Raw genomic sequence first — 26,677 nt, forward strand, 5'->3', positions numbered from 1 at the left:
AAAATTGCTGAATCACCTTCTCTTTGGCAAATGTATTATTTTTATTTCTATTTTCTACAATGTTTAATACAGTATAGGTTTATCTTAGTTTGAGAACTATACTTGCCAAAGATATTAACAACCGAGATTCTACTTCATCACAATTGGTTTCAAATTTATAACCCAAATTTTGTCACGGTGAATCACCAAAAACAAACTAAACACAATGTGCTTTGTACGCGTAGATCACATTTTAACACTATCCTCAAACTATAGCAACACTGAAGTAACAATGTCATATTAAGAGCCAATTTACGTGCTCTCTCTCTGTGTTTAAAAAGAGAAACTAATCAACAAACAAGGTTCATTATGGAGTTAATACCATAAAAAAAATAATGTGTATATGTTTTAAATTATATATAAATACATTAACAAACTTATGGCATTCATGCTAGTCTAATAATTACAAATCAATGCTCCAGGTTCTTCAATCTACAAGTTGGATTCCATTCGAATGGCCTACTGCAAGAGTCAAGACATAAACACTCAGTAAATGACCGCATACTTCAATTCAGACGACTTGGACATTCAATCCTATGGTTTAGAACATGTTTGGCACCTCTAATGCTACTTCGGCTAGTTGCAAAGGCCATTAAATCCATGGCAATTGATTACTACGGGGGCTTATTTCAGCAAATCTCACTGCATTGGTGCAGTGTACGAATCCTCAGTGGGCCGCTCTGCGTCAGCTCACTCTATCGATCAGTCCAGTTACAAACCTAAGTGGTGCAACGAAACTAATAATGACCCAGACCATTTCCAAGTCCACAGAGTAAAGAAAAAGAGTTTAGAAAAAAAATTTACTGCGAAATTCTGAAACCAAGTAGTTCAGTCAAAACTCTTTTTGTCATCTCCAAAAAACCATTTGTTCCAGGAGTGAATACACTAGGATAAGCCTAACAACTATTAGAAAAACGATGAGGTGCAAGGCAGTCATCAGTCATAACTAAGCAGCCGCTAAACACCTTGGTTGTTGCTAAAATTCAACAAACCACATGTTTTCATACATGGTTGACAAGCAGGAGTCCTTTCCAACTTCTGCCCATACCCAAGGGCCTCAAACTGACGCTTAACGTGCCGTGATTTGATTTTGAGCCGCCTCTGGAGGGCTGGGGGAGAATGATGTACGCACGTGGTTTTTCTCCTCTTGCTTGCTCATTCCTGGTATCCAGCTCGTGGATCCTCGTCCTCTTGCCATCTGCTCTAGCTCATCTATTCGATCCCGTATCAAGTTCAACTGCCTCAAGGCCTGTCTTAATGTTGATTCGCTCAATAATTCTGTAGAAGAGTAAGCTTAGACTAAAAAAAAAGTACTTAACAACAGAGAACATGAGGAAGAGCATGTTTCAAGTACTACCTCCAACTCTTGCTTACGAGCTTCTTCTTTCCGAGACTCAGCACGAGAACTTCGTTGAACCTCAAAAATGATAACAGCTGTTCCGACCTGCCCAACCGATGGTTAGAGAACAGATAATAAAAACAGAGAAAGAAAAGGTGACGAGAAAAGAGAACGACGGTTAAAAGATTTAGTTCAAATCTTTGTTCAAATCAAACAATAGCATTACTGTTAGTCAATAACATCCCCACATTTTTGTCAACTAAGCACTCATGTGATTCAACTGCAAGATATGTCATCAATTCATGCGATATATGCACCGACAGACTACAAACATACACCAGACATGAAAGCTTCGCCAATAAAGTCTGAGGCAGCCTGCACAGCTTTCTCCCCGTTCAGTGGTCGGATCTCCACGTTAGTTTCAAGGCTAGAGAGCCGTCTCTGCATGTTTACTTGCCATCTATGATTTGCTTGCAGCTCATCATGACTCCCTTAAAATACATTTCATGTCCTGTGCACTATTTAGCCTAAATAGTAGAAATTCGATCATTTGCACTTCTCTTTCGACATCTTTTCTAAGCAGGAAAATATCATGAGTAGTTAACCACCTTCAATTCCTGCGGTATTCCGTGAGTTAAACGAGGAAATGGCAAAGAGGGGGGGGGGGGACCTAAGCACCACACACACTTGGCTCCTCCAACGCCAGCCCCCAAGAATGCTCGCCGCTTCCTTACGACCAGGTTTTCGTTCAACTGACGCACTGACGTCCAATGAAGGAACTGACGTCCATGGAGCGATTTATCTCGTCACCGACGACGACGGACGTGAGGTGAACAATCTGAACGCGACGACTTCGACGTTGTCGTTACAGTAATGAACGAACGATTTCAAAACTTCGTTGGAGGTAAACTGAGAGGAACAATTTAGAGTGGTCTCCAAAAGCAGTGTGTGTGGAGTGTGAGTGATGTGGGTGGGGATTTTTTACAACGCCATTGATTCAAATAAAGTAACTACTTTACCAATAGTTACTTTTTCAGTAACAAAGAAGTTGCCTTAGTGGCCAATAAGAAGGTATGATGAAGAAAAAAATAATAGAAAGGAAAGGCTCATAGTTAAATGAAAGGCAAGTGGGTTCTTCTAATGTAAATACAAGGGTATAGTAAGGTATACGTGAGCATGATATTTTGCACACACCATGTTCATCTACACAAATGTAAATTGAGAACATGTATTGACAATCACTATTTGGAAGTTGATGCATGCAGTTGCAAAGATACACACATGGCACTTTCTCATTTTCTATACTATTTATTATGAATGATCGAAAGCTCTTTCATCCACTCTTGCTTGGGTTTGTGTATTTAAAAATTAATATATTTAAATACATTCTATAAAATAAGGCCCTTACTGGAACAACACATCAGTCACTTTTGGACCCTAGATTTGGGGAAACCTTAATGTACTGAAAACAAAGGTGTCAATGGAATGTCGAATTACCAGAAGAATAAATACACGCATATATATATATATATATATATTTGATCACTTTTTTTTCCTCGATCCATTCTGCACTTTTTATGTCTATCATTAATAAAGTTATTGAAGAAAAACAATACATAAACACATGTATGGACCCTCATAAATAATTAGGCAACTAAATTATGTATATATATATATATATATATATGTACAAACCTTCATTCAAGTTTTAAATCCACGTACAATTTCAAATATATCAAATGTCAATACAAATGTGTTACTATTTTCAATACTTGAAAGAAATAACGTACAATCAAATATTTGATAATTATTTTATTCTTGTTTTAATGTATTTGATTTAATAAGAGAAAAAGATGGGTTTCAGTACTAAATAAAAAACATTATTAGATGATTGGAATGAAATCACATTCACAAAAACTTAAATCCAATCAACATATTCATTAATCAATAATTACACATATTTATAAATTTACATGCATATACATATCCCAACAACAAAAAATACACACGTTAAATTTTTTTGGTATGGTTTGGTCAAAATCACATAAAATGTCAGAAAAAACAAAAGAAGTTACAAAAAAATAAAAAAATAAAAAGAGTATATAAGTGTATATGAACAATTTGTACAAAATGGAGCTTTTTAATAAACAATTTGTACAAACACATACGGGGCAAACACATGTGTGCGTGCAAAAAGAAGAAGAGAAGACTTGACCAAGACCAAGAGATAACACAAACACACATGGATGGATGGAGTCATGCTCATTGTCAAAACCAACTATGAACAAAATGGACCAAAAATCAAAAATCAAAAAGGTTAAATACGACAAAAAAAGAAGTCACGTCCCTTCCTTCCACGAGCTTCTTGACACTTTTAGCGACCAACCTCGAACCTCCCATCATCGAATGGCACAGATGTGGCGCAAGGGCCGACGCCCAGGATTCTCCGCGACGTGGTGTCTAGACGGGAGCCGCAGAGGCGAGAGGAAGCATCCGTTGCTCATGATTTCTATTCCTATTCTTCTTCTTCTTCTTCTTCTTCTTCTCCGCAAATTCTATTTCTGCCTCTGTTTTTGACGAGTCGTCTTCGTGGGACGAGCCTCGCCAAGGTGAGGCGAGGCGAAGCGAGGCGAGGCGAAGCGAGGCGAGGCGAGTCTTCCTCAAGGACGAGGCGACGGAACTGCACTTGGCGGGACCCTCCCGCCGCTCCACGCAGCCGCATTTCGTCCCTGCTCGACGTAATTGCTCGCTGAACGCGTCTCTGGCACCTCGACCACCAATTCACGACGCTGAAGTGCCTTGGGCGTTGGGTTTCTCGTCGGGTGCTGTTCAAATCTCGTGGATGTTCATGCCCCATCGCGATCTGGATCAGCAGGAAACGGAGAGCAGCAGAAGTAGGCAGCTAAGGGAGAATCAATAAATGAAGAAATAAATTAAGGCCTGCACAAAAACTAGACCGAAAAATCCATCTCTGCTCTCTTGGGTGTTGGTTTTTTTTCTAGGGGGAGTAGGTTTGCGGCAGTTGAGAGGAAATCGACGTCGTGGTTGGGTGGAAACGTTTCGGAGTGGTTGCGGAGGGTGTTGGAATTTTTCTCGGGTTGTTGATTTTCCAGCTGGTGTTGCGTTAGTGGAGAATTTTTGCTTTGGGTGGTAGTGGAGGGGGAATTCGACGCATGTGACTGTAGGCCGAGGATCTGCCTTTTCTCTATTGCGATGGTTTAGAATTGCGCGGAACGGAGGAGAAGGGAGAGGAGCAAGCTTGGTTGTTCAGTTGGTTTGGTGATTACGTTGGAAGATCCGCAGTTCCGAGGAATTGTTGGAAACTTTAGAGTGAACAATGCAGAGCAGAGCGTCGATAAACTCTCTAAGTGACGAGCTTGCGACGGGAAGTGGCGGAGTGGTGAAAAATGGAAGTACAGGAGGCAAGGCTCCGGTCAAGGAAATATGGCCTTCGATGCTCTTCAAGGTGTTCGGTCTCGTGCTCGCTCTTGGCACCGGAGTATTGGTAGGAGTAGTTGCCAGCCTCCACTTACTCGGAGTTTTTAGCACTGGAATGCTTTCGTCTCGCGTCGACGGAGCTGGTGCGTCACCTCAGCAGCTCCATTTGCATTTACTTGATACTCACGCTACGCTAGGATTGAATCACGGAATGACGGATAGTGAGCTTCTGTGGAGAGCGTCCATGGTGCCGGCGAGGGCGGGATTGCCAATTAAGCGCACTCCCAAAGTCGCCTTCATGTTTCTCACCGTCGGACCGTTGCCGCTCGCTCCTCTGTGGGAATTGTTCTTTAAAGGTCACAAAGTCTTCTACAATATTTATGTCCATTCGCTTCCGGGGTATGAGCCTAAGGAGTATCCGTCTTCTGTGTTCTTCGGCCGCCATGTCTCGAGTCAGGTGGGTGTCTCTCATTCGTTTTGCAGAAGATCGATCTGCATGTTGTACTTTATACTTGTGTATCACCTATCTTTCTATTGCTAGAGTTGTTTGTGGAGAGTATGGCCTTACAGTCCTATGGAATGGCGGCTTCAGGAGGTGAAATGGGGAGACATTTCCATGAACGACGCGGAGAGGCGGCTGCTAGCAAACGCACTCCTTGATTTCGACAATGAGCGCTTTGTCCTTCTTTCTGAGAGTTGCGCTCCGATTTGGAACTTCACATTCACGTACAACTATCTCATGAACTCCAACCAAAGCTTTGTCGGCGTGTTTGACGATCCGGGGCCTTTCGGAAGGGGCAGATACAACCCCCGCATGGCACCAGAGGTCGCTGTTGAGCAGTGGAGGAAAGGAGCGCAGTGGTTCGAAGTGAGTCGGGAGTTGGCCATCTACATCGTTTCCGACGTTAAATACTACCAGAAGTTTCGTCAATTTTGTCAGGATACTTGCTATGTCGACGAGCACTACATTCCCACCATGATGTATATTGAATTCAAGGACAAGATAGCAGGAAGGAGTGTCACTGCCGTGGACTGGTCGAAGGGGGGATCGCATCCAGGCATTTTTGGGAAGAATCTCGCGCAAGAATTTCTTCATAGGATCCGGAGTGATCAGTCGTGCACATACAACGGCTCTCCTGGTCATGTTTGCTACCTGTTCGCAAGAAAGTTCAGGCCGGACAGTTTGCAACCCCTGTTGCGCAACGCACAGTTGCGACGGATGTTGAGGTAGCGTGTCTTAGTGAAGTTTTTGCTACGGTTTCAGTTGGATATTTGCTACCCGGCATGGCATTAGTTCCTTCCACCTCTAATTCTTCAAGGGATCTGCCTTCCCTCGATGTAAGTGAAGCCAGTGTGAAGTATCAAATTTGTATAGGTAGTTAAATCAAGTACAAACATTAATCAGCTTAGGGGGTGCGCTATCACGAAGACAGCAGAACCAGAGATTTTGTACTAGAGAGTCCACTAGGTTTGCGGGAAAAAACCTTAGGGGCTGAGCCAATAGACTGTATAGACTTCATACATGTGCCAACAGTGTACAGCGATGAGAATAATAAAACAGACTTTGAGAGTATGGCTTCAGTGTCGGAGATGTTGCCGACGGCGGAACCTAGGAATCGAAAAAAGCTCCGATGTGAACATTCTTTTTATCTTACGTCGTTCTAACCCGTTGATTAGGTCGATACCTAACTGCATGTTCCTTCTGACCGTGAAAAGTGGGAATTGTAGTATTCAAAGAGAAGCTCCGCAACGCACCACTAATCGCTACGTACTGTGGCCCTTAGCCAAGCATCGAGGGGAGTTGTTGAGACACACCACAAAAAGACGACATGCAACAACTGTTCGAGTGCTGTTGAGATTGGAAGTGATGGTGGTGGATTGTGTCTGCGCATGCGCCCCCTGCAAGCGTCAAGCAGCGACCTTTGCACACTTGATAGGTCGAACGCCGCAGTCAAGTTGCAGGTGAAAAACTTTTGATGTCACAGTTCACAGGTTTGGTTTCCCTGTTCATATACACGCGAAGAAGCACTCCTGCTTACGATCGACAGACCGTCTGCGCGGTGGGCTTCGCACCAGTGTGAACCAAGTTGGATGGAGACTCATCTTCCTGCATTTCAGTTGTTTGTTTCATTGGTCTAGTACCCCACGCGAGATTCTCTGTCATTCGTCACACATGCTCCAGATCCATGACTGTTTGGTCTGTCGCAAGGCATATTTCGAAGTCGTAGGTTCAGTTTTGTTGGATCTTTGTTGGACTCAGTTCAACAATATAATTATGGAAGGACGTTATTGACGACGATGCCTCAACCGGCAGACAGGCAAGTGATGTTTACATGGGTGGCCCACATCACCCATGCTAGCAGTCTAGTTTCAAAGCTTGAATTCAGCAACATATCCCAGTGAGTCCTTTCTGTTCAATTCGCTCTCAGAAGCGGTGGTTATCAGTCACTCTGTGAGCTGTTTGCAATTGACCAAGTAGTCAGTGTGTATCAAGCCAGACACGATAGCAAAATTCGCATTTCACCCAACGAAGTGAAAAGTTTCAAAAGTTGTCAGTCCTGTTTTCGTCTGGTTGCTTGTTTTTTTTCTTCTACGTTCTCTTTTTATCCTCATCATAAGGACTGTTCCAAGCACAAGGTGATCACAGGGAATCAGCCCTAGCCGGATCTGACCGGGAAAAAACAGACTTTCGAGCTCATACATAGATTAGGAAAGGCGGCACAAAATGCTAGTCTTCCCTTGGACGCTCTATAAAATGGAGTATCGTTTGTGCGCTGAATCTACGACACTGTGAAAGAATGCTCAGCTGTTACCCGGGCCATTGCTTTCCACCCACATTTATGTAGAGGAATCGAGAATAGTGTGCCCACAGGATGATGAATGTTGTTTTTTAAATTTTTTTCTTAGCAGCGAGGTTTGGAAACTGCTTTTCTCATCCATGCCTCACCGAGGAATCACGTTTCTCTGGTCGTCGGCATCGTCGTTAGCTCTGCATGAACCACGCATCCTTTGGTATTCCAACCCATATGTCTACACGTTGTTCCACATGATACGCAAAACCAGCACTGAGGATTGAAAGCTTTTGGGGGCGAACGGGGTACCGTGGTGGAAAGCGACGCGGTGATGGGCACCCACGCGGTTTTGAGACCCCTCCTGCCTCCGTGTGAGGGAGTGAGAATGGCGCTGTGTGGTGCTCTCTGAGCTATCGTTGCGCTCGTGGTCCCGTTGCTAGATTATCGCGATTGCAGTGTGAGATATGCGGTTCGTCTCGTGTTTTTATTCAGAGATTTCCGCTTAGCTAGTTTGCAAATGCTGCGTTGAGTTGCTCGAGGATTTGCCCTTGTTTGTGAGGAAGATTCCTTGACAGGGAGCCTGCAAACCCTACACCCCTCCTTGCGATTCCTCTCCGTGACATTCGATTCCGAGTCTGGCACTTGGTTTGGATTCGCATGAATACAGCAGGGGTTTTAGAATTGCGGGTATCCCGTGTGGGGGATCTGACAGATTGGGAATTGGAGTCTATGCTGCAGATTTTGGGTGGAGATTGAGATTTGAGCTCTGTCTTTTGACAAGGATTTTTGGAGGGGGGGGGTGAGGATTCAGGAGGTGGGCGGGGAAGCACGCAGCAGTTGTGGCGTTGATGAATGTACTTGGTTTTTGCGAGAAGGATTTTGAGGCATTTTAGCATGAGGCCCAACGTTTGGCACATAGGATGGGGGGTGAAGTTGATGTGGGTTTTGGTTCACGCAGTTGGCGTTAGCGGGCTTTTCTTCCTAGACTCTGACTTATACAGATACACTACAACTTACTCTTGGTGGGCAGGAAGCTACTTCACCTTGTTGTTGATAGTTGTGATTCAGTACTGCTGTACTGCAGGATCTACACCCGGATACTTGGCAGATGTATTGAGCGAAGATGCCGGCTTCGAGGCCCGCGCTAAACAAGCTCTAAATGGAGGAATTTCTCGGACTTCCTCTCAAGCGGCAGCTGAAGCAGGACGCAGTATATACGGATCCTTTTCAGAGAGCAGTGGGGGATCATCTCGAGCTTCCAGAGAAAATGCAAAAGGTGGGCGCCCCTCTGTTTCGGAGGCGAGCCCCTTGCTAATGAACTCGCCGAATGTGAAGCGCGAATCTGATGGCCGCCACTTAGTCCGAGCCTCGAACGTATCGTCGCTGTCGAGCCACACTGGGCGCTGTCCTTACTGCGGGCTATGGCAACCATTGAGGACTAAACACTGTCATGATTGCGATAAGTGCGTGCTACGGTTTGATCACCATTGTGTTTGGCTTGGGACATGCGTAGGACAAAAGAATCATAGAAAATTCTGGTGGTATATCTTCTATGAAGCGGCCCTCGTTATGTGGAGTATAGTTTGGTACATCAGGGCTTTTAGGAGGAGTATTGGGCACACTTGGTGGGTGGAGGAGTCGATTGTGATGCTTGTGATACTCGGCCTCATCATCACAGAGTGCTTTCTGATAACCCTATTTCTGTTCCATTCATACCTGATAATAACCAACCAAACCACCTATGAATTGACGAGGCGACGTCGTATCCCGTACCTGAGGATGCTGCCAGAGAAGGTGCATCCTTTCAACAGAGGCATGGATGTCAATTTGTATTCATTCTGCTGTTCACGGAGCTCCGAGTATCCAATTTACGTCCTCCCCAGCCCAGAGGAGTTAGAGGATATGGCGCGCCCGACATCTTGTTTCAACTGTAAGTACTTCAGATGTTGCTAACTTTATTCGGAGATAGATAGTGTGTAGAGTGGGTGATGGAAAAGACCAGCGTTAAGTTCTCGTCGCATTTGCAATAGAGCTTTTAAGGTATCCACCGCTTTCTTTAGGTTTTTATTAAAACACTAAAACGTATTGATTAATCTCGCAATTGCAACGCTTAATGAGAGGTTTGTGTTGGAAAAAAACTAATTTTATGGGTTTGTCATATAATATTACCAAGGTTATGGTCTGCGACCTATTCATTTATGTACCTCTAGGTCAGGTTTACGCACCAGACTCATGGGCACTTGTTATTTGTAAGTTAATGCAGTCTTCATCTGGCTCTTCTGAGAAAGAGCAGAGTTCATTTAAATCAAAACGGCGCAGAATCACGTGATTCTTGGATTTTTTTGCAGATTGTGGATGATGGATAGGATGTAGTGCGGACTTCTTGTTTTGACCTTTGCTGGTAAGAACGCATGATCTCCTTTTTCTTAAACTACAAGACAAGGATAGAAAGAGATATTGAGATCACCGCCTTATGTTCTTACGACAATGAAATCGTCTCAACAATTGCGTTTTATTGGATGTCCCTCTGCGCTCGATGCAGTCAAGGTATTGCTCAATTCTTCGTTTATGCGTTGGTGTGTTGCTGACCCATGTCAGGTATCTGTACCGAATTGTGTTTTTTCGAAAGGCTTTGCCTAATGTCTTTGAAAATGGCCAAGGTCATAGACAGGGCAAACTCGCAACCGTCACACAGCTATTCTACCCCGAAATCATTGCCAATTTTTAGGATACCGACTGGTGAAGATGAGGGCTTTTAATGTTCAATCTTTCTGCAGCAAGCTCTGTTTACCACTGAAGGGATGGGAGGATCACCTCTCGGTGCAGACTGTATGCCTAAATGTTCACAACTGAGGCCTACCTGGAGCACTCTTGTTTTGGTCTAGGCTTTGCCAACTGCTCATGTGTTTACCCTTCTCAGCTTTTACAGAACAAATCCGGAAGTCTACCGTTCCATCCTCACAGTTCGATGGATCGGAATGCTGTGTTTTTGACACCGTTTTGTAGATCACTTTGAGGCTCTCACCTTATTTATCTGCTGTGGCTCACTCCAATCCAGCAAACCAGAGGTGGGCTTCAAGTCCACGCCGATGCTGTATGTTTCTATAATTAGCTTATTTTTTCGAGCCCAGCTCCAAAAACATCAAAAGGACCATGTTGTGTGGCCATCCGGTTGTCATATTAGCAAGATTTCTCAACCTTCTTAGAGCACACATCTCCTCTATTTGACGGCATTGTCGCACACGAGATGCTCCTTCTGCGTAAACCCTATTGTGGGCATTGCACTCCTAGAACTAATTGCCATGTGAAGCTTTAAACTACACAGTTTTTATTCGAAAATCCAAATTTGATAACACAGATGCTTTTATGAATGTTCGCATGAGATTCGAATTGAATTGCTTGTCTACTATGAAGACAAATTGTTTGTATTTCAGTTTCTTCGACTTCACTTAGAAGTTCCAACTAAATTGAGGTGAAGTTGTGCATGATTGGCGGTACTTCAATAAACTTATGAAATCATCATTGCATTTTGAACTGTGGGGGGTTTAATGACTAATCTTAAACTTGCCGATCAAATCTCCATTAGACCTTTGAAATTTATGTACGGATTATACATAATGTGCAGAACTGAAGCTAAACAAAGCTGCATATAAACCAGAAAACTGGTACTTTCTGGAATGTTTTCATCTAAGTAAAAGTCAAGATTGGCATTGAGAAATTCATGAAAAGATGAAAGTCTTCTCTGTTAGCTTGATGGATTTCTATAACCTTCAAAGAGAATGTAATTATTTCTAAATTAAAAAAAAATGAATGATGAAAAATTAATTTATAAACCCAAATTCTTGAAACAAATAAGTCCTACCAATATATTTGAAATTAACTTCTTTTAGCACAATCAATTCAACATTGTTGTTAAGGAATTGCATCAAAAGTAATGTTGTTAATCAATAAGAAGCATTAGAGTGGAAAGATCCATAGGAGAAAATTGTTTGGAAGAAGTCACCTAAATTTATAAGGCACAATGAATGAAGATAGTGTTGATTTGCATCAAAAGAATAGAACTTAGATTCATTGAAGATGGTTAACTTGCATCATAAAATATATTCACCTTGTTCATCTTTATCTTTGAGTTGTTTCTTGCTAAAACTACAAAAAAAACAAAGTTTAGACAATGGTTTTAGGTAGAGCCTATAACTTTTGGTCTCACCTTTCAATTAATATTCTCCTAAAATTGTGGTCATCTCCTTCTTCATCTAATAATAAGTTGTATCCTCTACTAAATTCCATGATGGTCCTTTTTCATTGGCTTCTCTATTATCCAAATATTCTTTTCTTGCTCATTCTCTTAGTCCAATATCTCCAAACATATTATTATATCTATTCTATTATGATTTGATCTACATACTTTGATAAATGACTGATTTTACTTGTTTTGTAACAAAAACACATTGGTATTAACATGAAACATAACACTTTTTGAACAATGTATAAATAAAATTAGAAGTTAAAAACAATACTTCTAAGATGTTATTATTTATTGCCATAAAATTTCTTCTATTAACTTGAAAACATAAAACTAAACAAACCATAATTATTTTAGTTTTTTGTTTAATAGAAAGATAACAAAACAAGATAAAAAAAAAAAAAAAAAAAAAAAAAAACTACTCTAGTTGTCATGTTCTTTTGGTCATCCACACTTTATTAAGAAATTCTAAAAACCATGAATCATTTTAAAACCATGAACAATAATGTGATACATTTAAAAACTACTATGGCAATTATATTCATCAATACTATACCTCAATACAAAAGGAATGTATTTGACATTCTGCATATATTGTTTGCTACACATAAACAATGCATGTTTTCACATTGCTCTTGATTAATTGCATTAAAGTGATGTTACTAGCACACATGTTGAATTGAACAAGATATTTAGAATTTTATACTAAGAATGTAGAACCATACATCTCAGATGAGAAGACTTCATGTTCTCTGTTTAGTTAGTGAAATTTGAGATGATACTTGAAAGTAACATCATCAGGTAGTTGTTAATTACCTTTAAACAACTGTAATATAAGCAGATGCGCAAAACATTGCTTAGAAAATTCCAAAATATTCCAGCCACAATTTTAAAATCTAAAATATGCATTACATCAATCGAATGTAAATGAAATAGTTAAAAATATTTCACTGCTTTCTGCAATAGTTTTTTTCTTTCATGTTATGTCAATAACAATATCATCCAACTTCCAACCTATCCCTCAATGAATCATACATAGACAAGACTTGAATTTGCCACCTTCAATGTGCCTTGCGTAACAACAAGCTCACACAACGAGCCCTCATTTCACTCTACAAACACAAACCGCCCTATGTCTCAAAGTAACTTACCCAAAAGTACTCACAACCAAGACAAATTTAAGAAAAACAAATACCAAAAAAACAAAAACACATAAAAAATCAGGTAAAGGAGTGGCACGAACGACATACACAATCTGACAAAAGAAACTTGGAAGGAAGATAGTGGATTACATGTAAATTACAGAATGCTCTTAATCTGAGTCAAAAAATCCGACTACATCTGTGGATTAACACAACTTGTCTACAAATGCTATGAGTAGGATTCAGCGTCAAAAACAGCACCGAAACTTAGGCACCAGGGACCGGAGCAGCCTCAGTCTCCGGGACATCATCTCCAAATGAACCTGTCAAACCCGCGATGAAAGAAAAATTAAACCTGATACAGAATAGCCAACTACGGCCACAATGACCAAAAACACTACTCTGGACTACAGCTGAACGGAGCTACAAACGTGCACATACACACATACATGTACGTGTGTGAAAATATACATACATACATACATACATACATACATATGAAAGAATGCAGTGCTCAAAGTATCAAAAATTTCCGGCAACCTCACCAATAAAATTTACACAAAAACAGTTTGTTTCCACGTGCAAAACATCACTATTAGGACGTACCTCCATCAACTTCATGAGGTCGAACTTCGGAGCCTTCAATATCTTCACCTTCCTGATGAACGTGTTCTGCAGCGGGTAGATCCCCTGCGTTGCCTTCTCGATCTCCTTCCCGATCACCTCCGGGATGAACTTCGCCACCAGCTCCTTCAGGTCACAACTCTGCGCTTCCCGCGTCATTATCTCCCTCATCTTCCGCCTGATCTGACGAATTTGGCTGCTCTGTGCATAACATGTCTTCTTGATCTGGTTCGGCCTCTTCTTCGTGAATGCAATGCAGAATATCCGAAGCATGTAGTTGTCCGTCGTCTTCACATCCACGTGTGACTCGATCAGACTCTGCCACTTCCGCACCAGCGACCGCAGCTTGTCCGTCGTCAGGTCCATGCCCTGCATCCATTCACGCACCCACCTCTTACCTTCTGCCTCTTATCACCACCCCTTCCACAAAAACAATGCCACCTCCCCTGCTGCTCTCCGTAACTACTACAACCCACTAATCCCCTCTTCCTTCCTCCCTTCCTTCCTTCCTTCGTTGCGCCCACCACCCTCTCACCTAATTCAACCCACACTCACACTCACACCCCGTCGCACACCACGTACCCAGAAGTTCGTCAGCACATTCTTCCCCTGCACGTCCTCCGCCCTCAGCTTGATCTTCCGGAAAGCCTGGTCCTCGTCGTTCTGCAAGTCCGCCAGCGACACCTCGAACACGCGCCCCTTCAACCCATCGGACGCAATCTGTTGCGCCCCACGCAACACCCCTCTCGTCAACCCCACAATTCTTCCACCACATTCGCACCCAATCAATGCTGCGTGCACCCTACGTCCACTCAATTCACCGCCACCATGCACACACCCCGACCCACCCAGCAGCATGCTCTTACCTTGGTACCCGCGGTCCTGGTCACCAGGGTCTTCCCCAGCGACTTCTGCGTGAAGGTGTTGGGGGCCTTGATGTCATACCAATCCTTCTTCGAGAAAGGATCGACACTGCATTACATCCCACCGTCCTCCGCGTCAATGCGTGGAAACAAACACAAACCTCGAAACCTAAACTCAAACCAGCGCAGCAGGACAGCGAATTAGCCATTCCTGTAAAGAGAAGGAGAAGGAGAGCGCTACATTTTCTTCTTGCCTCCCTTCTTTCCCTTCGAGATACGTTTATTCTTGCCGACCGCCATGGCTGATTGCTACGAAGCGGAACTCCCAGGCGATGATGAGTCTGAAAGCAGGTTTCTTCACAGCAGACAGACATCAGCTCGGAGTGTCGATTTTCTCAGCTCCAACCCCTTATCCAAGGCCTCCTTTCACACCGACGTATTCGACACACTCTTGGTGAAAGTAGAGAAGTGTCTGTTCATCTGGAAGCTTCTTCATTCATCGGGAGGTCATGGTGTCGCCAGGACGCCACGCTGCGTGCTTTCAAGCCCAGCAAACACTTGTTTCTTAGGACCCAGTGATATCTTCCGAATACCATATATTCCAACACACTGGAATCGTTCGGAAGTTCCTTGCCATCCTTTTAACTTGATTTTGCACCGTAATACTGATTTAGTCTTCCGCAAAGTCTCCACTACTGCGCCACGCGCTTAGGTCAGTCATCGTTTTCTCTTCGGACTGCTTCATGGGTTGTTCGAATGTTGTGAATTACAGTTTCCGCGCGCACGTTGGATTTCTTACTTCGAATTGCATAGCAGCCTCTGTGGTGTAGAACTGTACTTTCACTCTTTATTCTATCGGTTGGCTGTCGGAATTTGGTGCACTTGCAGCTGTGGCTGAGAATTGAGGTGTTTCAGGGATTTAGAACTTGTCCACGAAGCTGTGTGTTCTTCAAGGACGACCAGGTGTTGGGTTGTTGCTGTCCTGATTTACGCTGAGGGTCATGGCGTCAATCACGGCACTGACGCCCACGGGCGTCACTTCGGCGGTTCACCGACACAGTGGACAAGAATCTGCAGTTGGGGTGTCAAGGCCCGTTTCCCTGTTCTTTGCAGGAGAATCCAGGTTTCCGAGCGTCGCGCAAGAACCGAGAGCCGGGAACCGAATCGTTTCGGCAAACTTACCTAAAGTTTCCGCCACAACCGCGCCTCTTACCGCAAATCCACCATTCTCGAGTGGAAACGAAAAGAATGAGAGCAACGTTTCGAGTCTCAAGACGGAGCTCCTTGTAAGAGTCGCCACACCCACTCACATGTCCGATGCTTACATTCATGTTTGTGAGGCTTACGCGAATCGCATGCAATCGAAAAGAGCTTTCCCGTGAATCGAGCCCTAAGGTCGTTAATCTCTGTCAGTGTCACAATTATCAATCTCGCCAGTAATTTGACTGACGCACATCGTAACCAGTTACACTTCCCACAACTATCACCCAAATGATGCATAACATGTTGGAATTCATATGGCAATGCAGAGTATAATCGCAGGGTTGGACAGGGGCTTGCTGGCAACCGCGAACGACGAAACAGCAGCCGATGCAGCAGCCCGCAAATTGGAAGCAGCAGGAGACGCGGTGGAGCTACCAAGGGACTTAGACTTGCTGCAAGGCAGATGGCGATTGGTCTTTACCAGCGGATTCGCAACAGGCAGTCTCGGAGGCGAGAGACCAGGACCACCTGTGGGCCGGCTACTCCCACTCACCCTAGGCCAGGTTCGAAAATACTTCACTGCATCGATCGATTCTTGAACCTTTTTACTGTTCTCCCCCAAGACTCCACCTTTCTAAACCAATATGCTCACGACTACCGCAGGTGTACCAAAGAATAGACGTAGCAAGCAAAGAGCTAGACAACATCGTGGATCTGCGAGTGGGAACTCCGTGGCCACTACCTCCAGTGGAAGTGACAGCAACGTTAGCCCACACGTTTGAGGTGACGAGCAGCAACAGCATCCGCATCGTGTTCGACAAGACGACGGTGAAGCCCACGGGGGGGCTGTCGCAATTGCCCTCCTTCGACACGCCTCCGTTACCGGAATTTCTGAGGCAGCCATCCAACTCGCGTGGCGGCAGCTTCGACACCACGTACTTGGACTCGGATTTTCGCATCAGTCGCGGCGACCGCGGCGAGCTGCGCATCTTCGTCCGGGCGTGATTCGACGACCCCAAGTCGGTAGGTCGGTGTAAATTCTGTGTTGTAATCTAGAGTTGTGTCATCATGCGTTGCATTGTGGACCTGGCTTCCATTTTGGCTTTGGAATCCTTTTCATTCTTATTTGTGCTTTGACGATGATGAGATTTGCTTGTACAACAATTTTAGCAAATGGGGGGAATATTTGATGAGTGTTTTATCTTTTCTCTCTGTGGAAATGGCATTCATTTGTGTTTTCTTAAGTTGCTTGTGTCTGTGTTGTCGAGTGTGTTTTGTTGTGAGAGGTGCTTGTGTTTTAGAATTTGGTTGTTAGAGGTGTTTGAGGACATGGATGGATAAGTGACGTATGTTAAATTGAAGTTGTAAATAATACGAACTTAATATTGCAAATGTCATATTCTGTGAGCTGAAATATTCTTGTGTTTTTTATGTGAATAATTTTAAATTAATCTAATGACATAGTTTTATTCGTTGTTTTTAAGAATATATATACCATTAGAGTGCTTACTTTGCTTTAAGAAAAATATTTGAAGAGGACTTCTTCATATATAATAACATGAAGTATGAATGCAAATCACAATGTAATTAACTATCACACAAACATGTCTCATCAATATAACAGTAAAAATGACGATAATAATACACACAGTTAGATATTTACACACACACTAACAAAAAAAATAAATAAATAAAAATAAAACACAAAAACAAAAACAAAAGGAAACGATGCACAGAGTTACGAAAATGCAACTAAAGTAAACTTAAAATGCAATTACAAAATAACTCATGCGTTCTTCTTGACGTGTATTTAATTTAGTGTATATATAGTTGGACAATTGTTAAATTGCTCCTTCTTCTAAACCTACCCACGCATCATTATTGGTTGCAAATTCAACCAATATGGTTCCTGCAATAGAGAATTTTTTGATGATAGTTAGAATAGGTAGGTCAATTTAGCAATATATACATATATATATGTATATCTCTATTTCTAATTCTAGGAAATTTAAATGGATATTTATTATTATAAATTTTAGACACAAATACTTCAAAAGCATCCATAATTATTTCTTAGAGAAATATTTTTGTGCTTTGTTGTAGAATTGGTGCTTTTTAGTTTGAGGAGCAAAGATTATGAACGTTGATGCTAGTTTAACATGAATTGAGGCATGATAAAAAGAAGAAGAATTAACTGCTGTGGTTGCTGTATTAACGAGCCAGGCTATCCGAAGATAATTACAGAGAAAAAGAGTGCATCCTTCTCAGCTAAGCTTTACTAGCTGTGCTGTCTCTAAACTAGACCCAATCCAACCACAAAAGGCTATCGCCACATACGGAAGGAAAGATGTAGGGCCAAGCCTTGTTACCATGCACGTAGTGCTTCAAACAGAAGACAAGATAGAAGAGAAAAAAAGAGCCACGAGGAGGCTTTGCAAGATGAAGATGGGAACGCTTCACCACGCTGCTCACTTTCAAGCAAGTTCATAGACCCTCTTACAATATTCTAACAAAGCAAAAATCTCATTGGAGAAGTGGGTTACATGTATTACCTCCTCAGTACAAGGCAGCGTGCCAAAATCCAGGAAGAATTCTAGGATTTCTGGCTACGATTTCCCACAGCATGTTGCCACAATGATACTTCCTCATGAAAGCAACGTAGCCATCTCCCTCGGGCAGCACATGGGATGAAACGCCAGAGCTCATCAGGAAATGTAAAACACTACAGACACCAAAGACTGGAAGCGACTAGGAACAACTACACAGAAGATGTGTTATCTCTTAATCACAAGTGACAGGCAAGAAACAAAAAGATATCGTGTGGCCTTGAAAGACAGTCGAGTGTAATCACACTAGATACAATGCGTAGGCTCAACTTGAGATTAACCCTATACCTAGAGCAGGGGAGTCTGTTATCATCTCCTCGTTTTTCCAAATTTCGGACGATTAGCCTTCCTCTCTGCTTTCTCCAGTCTCTTCCTCTCCTTATCGTCCATAGGACCTTCCGGCGGTGCGGGCTTCAAGAAATTGTTGTAGATGAAGGGCCAGACCTTGTAGATGCCGAAAGCAGGGATAACAAGATAGAGCCACCAAAATTTGTCAGATAGTATTGACGCCACTTGCAAGAAGCTGGTGATGTACAACAAGTCGTGCATGTAGCTGCAGAGCCCCCCGGTGCTCATATCGAAACCCCCGTCCAAAATCTCGCCGGTGGCTGCGTCGATCTCCGGCTTGGCCATACCTGCCAGCTGATCGTACACGAGCTTGTAGATAGCCGATGTGAAGCAAAACATCCCTCCATGAAACCACCGAAGGCTCCCAAACCTTAAACCAAATCTCAAAACGACATAAAGCGTGTTCGATATCAGAATCAAGTTCCGGAGAAACGCAATATGCTTCTCGTTCTCTTCCTTCCGCTTCTTCGCACCCTTGTTCGCCATCGCTGAATCAAACACTCACAATCTGAAGCTGCTATTGCCCAATCCACTCCCCAAGCACAGAGTGTCAGTGAAAGAAATCACACATAACGTCAAATTGTCCAAAACCCAACAATCAAACAACGTGAAAGAAGCCAACTCAAAATACCCAGAAGAAATCTACCCTTTCCATGCTCTGTGTGTAATAGGTTGTTCGGTGACCAGCGAGGCACGAGACGCGACCCAATTGCGCTGACCTACTCGTCCGACGAAACCTTAATCGTGCGTCGGTCGTTGAACGAAGTATCGTTCGCTGGCTCAGGTTTGACGAAGAATTCCTCGTAATTGGCTCCCCGTGCCTGAAACTCTTTGCAGAAGAAAAGGGGAATGTTTTTTCTCTTCTTTTTGCCAATTCTTTTTATTCTTTCACAAAATACGAATTTCTGGGATACTTTACGCAAAGGCATTATTTTTCTAAAATTTTGATGATTCTAAGATCATGTTCAGAAATTTCTTATTTGAAAAACAAATGAACAACTATGACTTTTGGTGTGTTACTGCAACTAGTATTTTGTGGAAACTGACAAACCCAACACCAAACTTTGTGTGAAAAAGAGATTACTGTTTTAAAAAATTATTTATTTTTCTGATTTAAATATAAACTATATATATATATATATATATATATATATATATACATACATAACATTCTTCTTAACCTCTGTTTTTGTATTCATGTAGGGATATTGCATTTTCTAAAATAAATTCACTAAATTAATACCTGGAGAATTTCAACTTGATCATGATGGTGATTTTCTTTTTTAGGAAATTTAAGATATATCATTTGTATGAAACATTCTATTTTATCTTTTACTTTTTATTGATTTGAAACTTTTATTTTTTATTGATTTTAAGCAAACAATATTTAGTATGGAATTTAAATTGTCATTTCTAGGAAGAAGAATCTTAACTGAACAAGTGGAAGTGCATTGAGGGAAAAAAAAATAGGTTGTCATAGATCCAAACCAACACACTTCACCAATTGTCTTTAGTATTTGTTTATTATTATTACAAATGCAAGACAGACTAGAATTTTTTTTTTTAGAATAAATAGATTTTTTTTTTGTTATAGAAGTTAATGTAATCCATGACATAAATACCAAGTTTCCAACAAATTTTCTTCCAAGAATTCTTGCTAAAAGAACTCGATCCATTAGTCATGTAATTATCAATCAGATTCCATTGTAAAATCTTTGGCAAGGAACAAAATTTCTTAGTAGCATCACCAAAGTTTCAATCTTAAGACAAAGCCTTGATCTAGGCATTCCAAATGGATTAAGTGACTTGATGAATTTGACTAGATAAATATTATTATTGTCAATACTATCTTTAATAACAACTTCATGAGTGCTTAGATTTTCTTATTCTTCTTTAAAAAATATAGCCATAATCTTTTCATTAATATCCTTTGTATCATCAGTCTATGTAAATAAAAAGATTTTATTTCTAAAGAAGGCATCATTTGCTATACCGTCTTCTAGTATTCTTTGATAAACAACATCCACTAAAGATATTAATTGTTGATTAATAATCATGTGATGAAGAACCATAACTACATTATTTGGTAATAAGTTTATATTATTTTTTATTTGAAAAGTAGCAAATAGAAATATTAGTCAATAATAATGTAACTATGAAGAATTCAAATGCACCACCATCTATATATATAATGTATGTATGCATTCTATATCTAAAAAGGCCAATTAAAAAATTCAATATTTGTTTGAAATGCTCTTGAATTCAACCTCATGTTTTTTTTTTTTTTTTTTTTTTTTTTTTTTTTTTTAAATATATGGATTTTTATTTGAGGCCAAAGTGTTGAATATCAAAAAGATGTTGCTACAATTTCATTTGAAGTTCTTTTCATAATTACTGGCAATATTTGGCAAAAATCTCTACCAAAAACTATTATAGCTCCTTTAAATGGATAATCAATATTCCAAATGTTTCTAAAAGAACAATCACCTGCCTTAAGACAATAATGATATTGCATTGGAAGTTGTTAAGGACAAGAATTAAATGAAAGAAAATAAACAAGTTAGACTTTCTTAAAGAAGTATGATAAAATAAAAATAAAAAAATATGTATATTAAGAGGAAATTGGAATGGCTATTGCAAAAAGTCAAGAAAACTAGAGACTCTTAAAACAAGACTAGAAGTAAGAAAGGAATTCACTAGAGTGAAAAAAGCTTTATTCTTGTCTCTATATATACTATCTACTTAGGAGCTATGTGGCAATGTTCTATAGGACCTCCAAAAATATGTTGACTTGATACAACACTTATCTTAATTTGTAAATCAAGCTTTTTTATATAGGTGTCACATGATTAGTTTGTTTTGCAAGCAATCAACATGTATGGCATATGGTTTGCTTATTGACCAAGTTTCTAACCTATCAATCAATTACAAACATATGTAAAGTCAAAGTAGCATCTATGAAGCTTCTAAGAAATTTTTTTAGAATATATTATGAAATTAATCTATTTTTATATACTTCTATTTATTCATATTATTTAAATAACAATTATAATAAATTAATGTCTATGATATTATCCCTCTTTTTAGATATGAGTTCCACAAAGAACAATGATTACATGTTGAGGAAGTTTAAGATGCAACAAATTATGTTTACTATGTACTTTAATCTTTATTTCTTTTGAAGATAGTTGATAGATCTTCTCAGCCATCAATAATATCCTATTCTAGAGTAGGAAGACCACCATATTATTTGAGCATTGTTGAAACCTTCGTAACTTCTTTTAAACAAAATATTTGTAATACCATCAAGAGTCGTTCCTACTTCTAATAAAATCACCAAATATCAAGACTTTCTTCTCAGACCATGATACCAAATGCCTTATATCTTGCCATTTATTCAAAAAAAAAAATATCATTCTTGAAGGTTTTCATTTCTATTATATTATCTTGAAGGCTGAGATAATCACAATGTCTTGTCTAATATGTCAGAAAATAATAGTTCTTAAATGGAATTTGTTAAGTGTTGATTCTCCATCTCTTTACTACCACAATAAGACAAAAACTATAAATAAGGATAGAAGTGTTGAAACATAGAAAGCATATTCCACACAAGTAAGTTAAGGCCAGCAAGGTTGCACTTTAACAAATAGAGTGTGGTATGAGATAATTCTTCCCATGCCAATCCTTTTCCTATATACTAGTACCAAGGTACCAAGTGCTACAACCCGTATGAGATATCTCCTAGGACCAGCCCTCCCCTTGTACTCTGATGCACTATAGACCAGCACCTAACCTTATGAGATATCCCTAACAACACTTGTACTCTATTGACCATTAGCAACTACTTAAAGAGTTCTTTCCTTCAACACTCCCACTTTGCTATTGGTCAATTACCTATCAATCCTAATGCCTTATTCAACTTGTTGTGTCTTTCTCTAACTAAAGCTTTTGTCAACAAATCAGCCAACATATCTTTGGTTTCACAATACATCATATCAATAATTCCCATCTCTATCTTCTCTCTTATGAAATGATACTGAATATCAATGTGCTTGGTTCTTGCATGATGCTTTGGATTCTTTGCAAAAGCAAGACATCCTTGATTGTCACACCTCAATGGAGTGGCCTCCAATTGCACAAGTCCAATATCTTCCAATAACAACCTCAACCAAATTGCCTCCATTGCTCCATGACTTGCTGCCATGTACTTCGCCTCCATTGTGGACCTTGCAATGGTTGGTTGTCTCTTGCAATTCCAAGATATGGCTCCCACTCCAACAAAGAATACATAGCCCGTTGTTGACCTTCTATCGTTTGCATCTCCAGTCCAATCCGCATCACAATATCCATGTAATGCAATATTATCTCCTCCAAGACATAGTTTGAGGTTCAAAGAGCCTTTCAAGTACCTCATGATTCTCTTGATGGTTGCCCAATGCATAGGACCTGGTTTTGCCATGTATTGGCTTATAACACTTACCGCAAATGCAAGATCCATCCTTGTGCCTACCATTGCATACATGAGTGAGCCTACTGCTGCCTTGTATGGTATGCCTTGCATTTGATGCTCAACTTCAGCATACTCCTCATCCGTGAGCTTCATCAACTTCAAGTTGGCCTCCAAAGGAGTCCCAATGGGCTTGCAATCTCCCATGTTGAATCGTTTCAACACTTCTTCAATGTACTTGCTTTGGCTCAATGTGATGGTCTTTGATTCTCTACTTCTTGTGAATTCCACATCCAAACAATAATGGAGCTCTCCCAAATCACTCATCTCAAACTCTCCCTCTAATTTCTTCTTCAACCAATCCAATCTTACCATGGTGTTGCTTAAGATGATTAAATCATCTACATAGAGGATCACAACCAGCAAGAAGTCCTTGGCTTGCAATACATACAAAGAATGGTCAACTTCACTCCTTACAAAACCTTCTTTCACAAAGAATGAGTCAATGCATTGGTACCATGCTCTTGGTGATTGGTTGAGTCCATACAATGACTTCCTCAACTTGCAAACAAGGTGATGTTTGTCTTGTTCAATAAATCCTTGAGGTTGCTCCATGTAGATGTCTTCTTCTAATTCTCCATTCAAGAATGCTGTCTTGACGTCCATTTGATGCATCTCAAGGTCCATTGATGCTCCAATTACTACTATGGTTCTAATGGTGGTGAACTTGGCCATGGGTGCAAATGTCTCATTAAAGTCCACTCCAACAACTTGTGAGTAGCCTTTGGCAACCAATCTTACCTTGTACCTCACAACATTGCCCATAGCATCTCTCTTGGTTCTAAACACCCACTTACATCCAATTGCTGATCGATTTGGTGGAAGTGGAGTCAACTCCCATGTCTCATTGTCCATAAGAGATTTGTATTCTTCTTGCATGGCAATCTCCCACTTCATTGCATCACCACACCTCATTGCATCACACAAAGTCAATAGATCATCAAGAAGAGCAACATTGGCATGGTCTTCACTTACTTGTGGAAAGATGTGATTCTTCCACCATTCACCTTGTGGCCTTCTCTCACGTGTTGGATATCTTCTTTCATGCAAGGAAGATGAGCCTTCATGCACCTCTTGTTGCCTTGTATGGCTCATGGAGTTCTTTGTCTTACTCATTAGTTGGTATTCTTCATCTTTATTCTCTTCATTGTCTTTGTTGTATCTTGCTGGAATTGAAGTCTTCATAGTATTGGGCTCTTCTATCATGGCATCTTCCTCTCCTTCTTCACTTTGAGAATGCTCTTCTTCATCTTCTTGTTTGTTTGTTGGAATTGAAGATGTATCCACAAACACACCACTACTCCCACTTGGACACATCTCCCACTTTTCACTACCACTTTTATGCTCCAAGAACTCTACATCACGACTTTTGATGATCTTTCTGGTATCTAAACACATGAGCCTATATGCCTTGGTGCCTTCACAATAACCAAGGAATATACATCTTGTGCCCTTTGCATCAAGTTTGCCTCTCATACTATCTGGAACCTTGACATATGCAATGCACCCAAAAATCCTCATGTGGGATATGCAAGGTTTGTTACCAGTCCAAGCTTCTTGGGGAGTCATTCCTTCAAGTGCACTTGTGGGATACCTATTTCTTGTACACACGGCATTTACTACAGCTTTCGTCCAATACTCATACCCAAGTTTTTGAGCATGAATCATACTCCTCGCCATCTCTACAATGGTGCGATTTGCTCTTTCAGCAACTCCATTTTGTTGTGGGGTGTAGGGAGTGGAGGTTTGTCTTGCAATACCTTCATGCTTCAATAACTCATCAAAGTATTTGGACAAATATTCACCTCCATCGTCTGATCGCAGCACCTTAATCTTGTGCTCACATTGCTTCTCCACAAGTACTTTTCTTTCCTTAAACTTGGCAAAACACTCACTCTTGGCCTTGATGATGTAAATCCATACCTTCCTTGAGAAGTCATCAATAAATGTGACAAAGTACCTTGCTCCACTCATAGATGGTGTCTTTATGGATCCACAAACATCCAAATGCACAAGCTCCAGTAATTGGTTTGCTCTTGTTGCAACGCCACTAGGAAATAATGTCCTATGTTGTTTGCCTTGAATGCATCCCTCACAAGCAAGATTCATGGTAGAATGGCCAAGATCTAAGCCACTTACCATGGATTGAAGCTCCTTCATGCTTTTGGCATTCAAATGCCCAAGTCTTTGATGCCAAATACCCACCTTGTCTTCATTTGATGGAAATTTAGCAAAGGCAGCAACCTCCACTCCATTGATCGTCATGCAATTGATAATATAGAGATTGCCATCCCTAGTCCCTTTTGCTACTTCTTTGCCTTCTATGGTTCTCACAAAACTTCCATTCATGTTAAATTATACTTTATACCCATGAGTTACAAGTTTATTCACCGAAAGGAGGTTCTTCTTCATCTTTGGCACATGCAACACATCCTTGAGAGTGATTCTCTTGCTTATGTCCTTCACCACCACCTCCACTACAATGGTGCCTATTCCAATGGCTTGTACCATACCATTATCACCTAACCAAACCTTGGTTGCTGGAATTGGTTGATAAGTATTAAATGAACACTTGTATGGAGTCATGTGTTTGGTGCATCTGGAATCTACAATCCATTTGCTCATATCAAGCATGGAAGGAGTTTGTTTTGCCATGAATGCAAAGTTTTCACCTCCATGGTCATGAAAAGCATTGTTGGCATTCTCTCTTTTTCCTTTCTTTGCCTTGAAACAATTTCTAGCAAAATGGCCTGATTTTCCACAAATGTAACAAGTTTTAGGAGGATAGCGTTGAAAAGGGGCACTTGCCTTACTTGGTCTTGTAAATAGTGCTGATTGCTCCCCAATAGACTCCTTTTGCTTTCTTTTGGTCACTTCATGGGCTAGTCTTGCCGTGACATAGTCCAAAGTGAGGTCTTTCCTTGAAATGGACTCCAATGCCACAATGAGGGAGGAATAGGAGTCCGGAAGGCTTGAGAGCAATGTCATCACAACATCTTCTTCAAGTAAAGGCTTGTTAACAACAGCAAATTAGTTTGCAAGTGCTTTTACCTCATTCACATGAGCCATGAGATCTTCACCTTCTTCCATCTTCACAGTAAAGAATTTTTGCCTTGAGCATAGCACATTGGAGAGATTCCTACTTTCATAGACATTGCAAAGAGTCTTCCATGCATCTACTACCCCTTTGCAAGAAATGACATGAGCAAAGTTGCTTTCATCTAAATTGGTGGAAATTATGCCAAAAGCCTTCTTCTCTCGTCTTTTGAAGTCCTTTTTCTCCTTGATGCTTGCCTCTACCCCAGGTGCAAGTTCCTCCTCATCTACTATCTCCCAAAGATCCAATGACGCCAAAAGTAGCTCCATTTTGGCCTTCCAGTGGTGAAAGTTGTCACCTCTAAACTTTTCAACAACTCTTAAGCTATCACCCTCAAAAGATACCATCTCAAGCTACAAGAAGGTCTAAAAAACTCTTGATTTGGAGTTGTAATGCAAAAGATATGACTACTTAAAGATTGCTGAACTACAAATCC

The 26,677-nt window shown here is 41.0% G+C and overlaps 6 protein-coding genes across 8 annotated transcripts; 3 read left to right on the plus strand and 3 right to left on the minus strand.

The window, feature by feature from the left end:
* Nucleotides 1–340: 340 nt before the first annotated feature.
* LOC112288969 (uncharacterized) lies at nt 341–2,067 on the minus strand. Its single transcript, XM_024533776.3, has 2 exons — nt 1,715–2,067; nt 341–1,483 (listed from the first exon to the last, which is right to left on the minus strand). Exons 1-2 carry the CDS (start codon nt 1,823–1,825, stop codon nt 1,334–1,336), a joined length of 261 nt encoding a protein of 86 aa, XP_024389544.1. The 5' UTR covers nt 1,826–2,067; the 3' UTR covers nt 341–1,333.
* Nucleotides 2,068–4,573: 2,506 nt separating this feature from the next.
* LOC112288429 (glycosyltransferase BC10) lies at nt 4,574–6,389 on the plus strand. Its single transcript, XM_024532583.3, has 2 exons — nt 4,574–5,273; nt 5,409–6,389. Exons 1-2 carry the CDS (start codon nt 4,716–4,718, stop codon nt 6,045–6,047), a joined length of 1,197 nt encoding a protein of 398 aa, XP_024388351.1. The 5' UTR covers nt 4,574–4,715; the 3' UTR covers nt 6,048–6,389.
* Nucleotides 6,390–7,882: 1,493 nt separating this feature from the next.
* LOC112288430 (protein S-acyltransferase 10) lies at nt 7,883–10,963 on the plus strand. Of its 2 annotated transcripts, XM_024532584.3 has the most exons (3): nt 8,027–9,538; nt 9,957–10,009; nt 10,207–10,963. In XM_024532584.3, the coding sequence occupies exons 1-2, from the start codon at nt 8,461–8,463 to the stop codon at nt 9,965–9,967; spliced, it is 1,089 nt and encodes a 362-aa protein (XP_024388352.1). In that variant the 5' UTR covers nt 8,027–8,460; the 3' UTR covers nt 9,968–10,009; nt 10,207–10,963. The 2 variants fall into 2 exon arrangements, with proteins under 2 accessions (XP_073393372.1, XP_024388352.1); XM_073537271.2 differs by having other exon boundaries at nt 7,883–9,538; nt 9,957–10,963.
* Nucleotides 10,964–13,120: 2,157 nt separating this feature from the next.
* On the minus strand, nt 13,121–14,881 carry LOC112288560 (small ribosomal subunit protein eS1y). Its single transcript, XM_024532842.3, has 5 exons — nt 14,722–14,881; nt 14,484–14,589; nt 14,200–14,337; nt 13,600–13,986; nt 13,121–13,316 (listed from the first exon to the last, which is right to left on the minus strand). The coding sequence occupies exons 1-5, from the start codon at nt 14,778–14,780 to the stop codon at nt 13,242–13,244; spliced, it is 765 nt and encodes a 254-aa protein (XP_024388610.1). The 5' UTR covers nt 14,781–14,881; the 3' UTR covers nt 13,121–13,241.
* Nucleotides 14,882–15,115: 234 nt separating this feature from the next.
* Nucleotides 15,116–16,882, plus strand: LOC112288559 (plastid-lipid-associated protein 6, chloroplastic). The gene is made up of 4 exons (XM_024532841.3): nt 15,116–15,192; nt 15,396–15,766; nt 16,010–16,246; nt 16,347–16,882. The coding sequence occupies exons 2-4, from the start codon at nt 15,482–15,484 to the stop codon at nt 16,686–16,688; spliced, it is 864 nt and encodes a 287-aa protein (XP_024388609.1). The 5' UTR covers nt 15,116–15,192; nt 15,396–15,481; the 3' UTR covers nt 16,689–16,882.
* A 539-nt stretch (nt 16,883–17,421) lies between these two features.
* Nucleotides 17,422–19,294, minus strand: LOC112288561 (uncharacterized). 2 transcript variants are annotated; one of them, XM_090254312.1, is made up of 3 exons: nt 18,578–19,270; nt 18,236–18,349; nt 17,422–17,592 (listed from the first exon to the last, which is right to left on the minus strand). In XM_090254312.1, the coding sequence occupies exon 1, from the start codon at nt 19,121–19,123 to the stop codon at nt 18,599–18,601; it is 525 nt and encodes a 174-aa protein (XP_090110438.1). In that variant the 5' UTR covers nt 19,124–19,270; the 3' UTR covers nt 17,422–17,592; nt 18,236–18,349; nt 18,578–18,598. The 2 variants fall into 2 exon arrangements, with proteins under 2 accessions (XP_090110438.1, XP_090110437.1); XM_090254311.1 differs by having other exon boundaries at nt 18,236–19,294.
* Between the last annotated feature and the right edge of the window lie 7,383 nt (nt 19,295–26,677).

This window comes from Physcomitrium patens, chromosome 11 (assembly GCF_059467195.1).
Source record: "Physcomitrium patens ecotype Gransden chromosome 11, ASM5946719v1, whole genome shotgun sequence".
In the NCBI taxonomy this organism is placed as follows: Eukaryota; Viridiplantae; Streptophyta; class Bryopsida; order Funariales; family Funariaceae; genus Physcomitrium; species Physcomitrium patens.

Excerpts from the sequence above, each read along its gene's own strand:
- LOC112288560 (XM_024532842.3), bottom strand. The coding sequence starts at position 14,780 with ATGGCGGTCGGCAAGAATAAACGTATCTCGAAGGGAAAGAAGGGAGGC. Across the intron at positions 14,338-14,483 it reads CCAGGACCGCGGGTACCAAG|ATTGCGTCCGATGGGTTGAA; the intron begins GTAAGAGCATGC and ends GGGGCGCAACAG. Across the intron at positions 13,317-13,599 it reads ACCTCATGAAGTTGATGGAG|GTTCATTTGGAGATGATGTC; the intron begins GTACGTCCTAAT and ends CGGGTTTGACAG.
- LOC112288429 (XM_024532583.3), top strand. The coding sequence starts at position 4,716 with ATGCAGAGCAGAGCGTCGATAAACTCTCTAAGTGACGAGCTTGCGACG. Across the intron at positions 5,274-5,408 it reads GCCGCCATGTCTCGAGTCAG|GAGGTGAAATGGGGAGACAT; the intron begins GTGGGTGTCTCT and ends TGGCGGCTTCAG.
- LOC112288430 (XM_073537271.2), top strand. The coding sequence starts at position 8,461 with ATGTACTTGGTTTTTGCGAGAAGGATTTTGAGGCATTTTAGCATGAGG.
- LOC112288969 (XM_024533776.3), bottom strand. The coding sequence starts at position 1,825 with ATGCAGAGACGGCTCTCTAGCCTTGAAACTAACGTGGAGATCCGACCA. Across the intron at positions 1,484-1,714 it reads GCGAAGCTTTCATGTCTGGT|GTCGGAACAGCTGTTATCAT; the intron begins GTATGTTTGTAG and ends TCGGTTGGGCAG.
- LOC112288561 (XM_090254311.1), bottom strand. The coding sequence starts at position 19,123 with ATGGCGAACAAGGGTGCGAAGAAGCGGAAGGAAGAGAACGAGAAGCAT.
- LOC112288559 (XM_024532841.3), top strand. The coding sequence starts at position 15,482 with ATGGCGTCAATCACGGCACTGACGCCCACGGGCGTCACTTCGGCGGTT. Across the intron at positions 15,767-16,009 it reads GTCTCAAGACGGAGCTCCTT|AGTATAATCGCAGGGTTGGA; the intron begins GTAAGAGTCGCC and ends ATGGCAATGCAG. Across the intron at positions 16,247-16,346 it reads TCCCACTCACCCTAGGCCAG|GTGTACCAAAGAATAGACGT; the intron begins GTTCGAAAATAC and ends CGACTACCGCAG.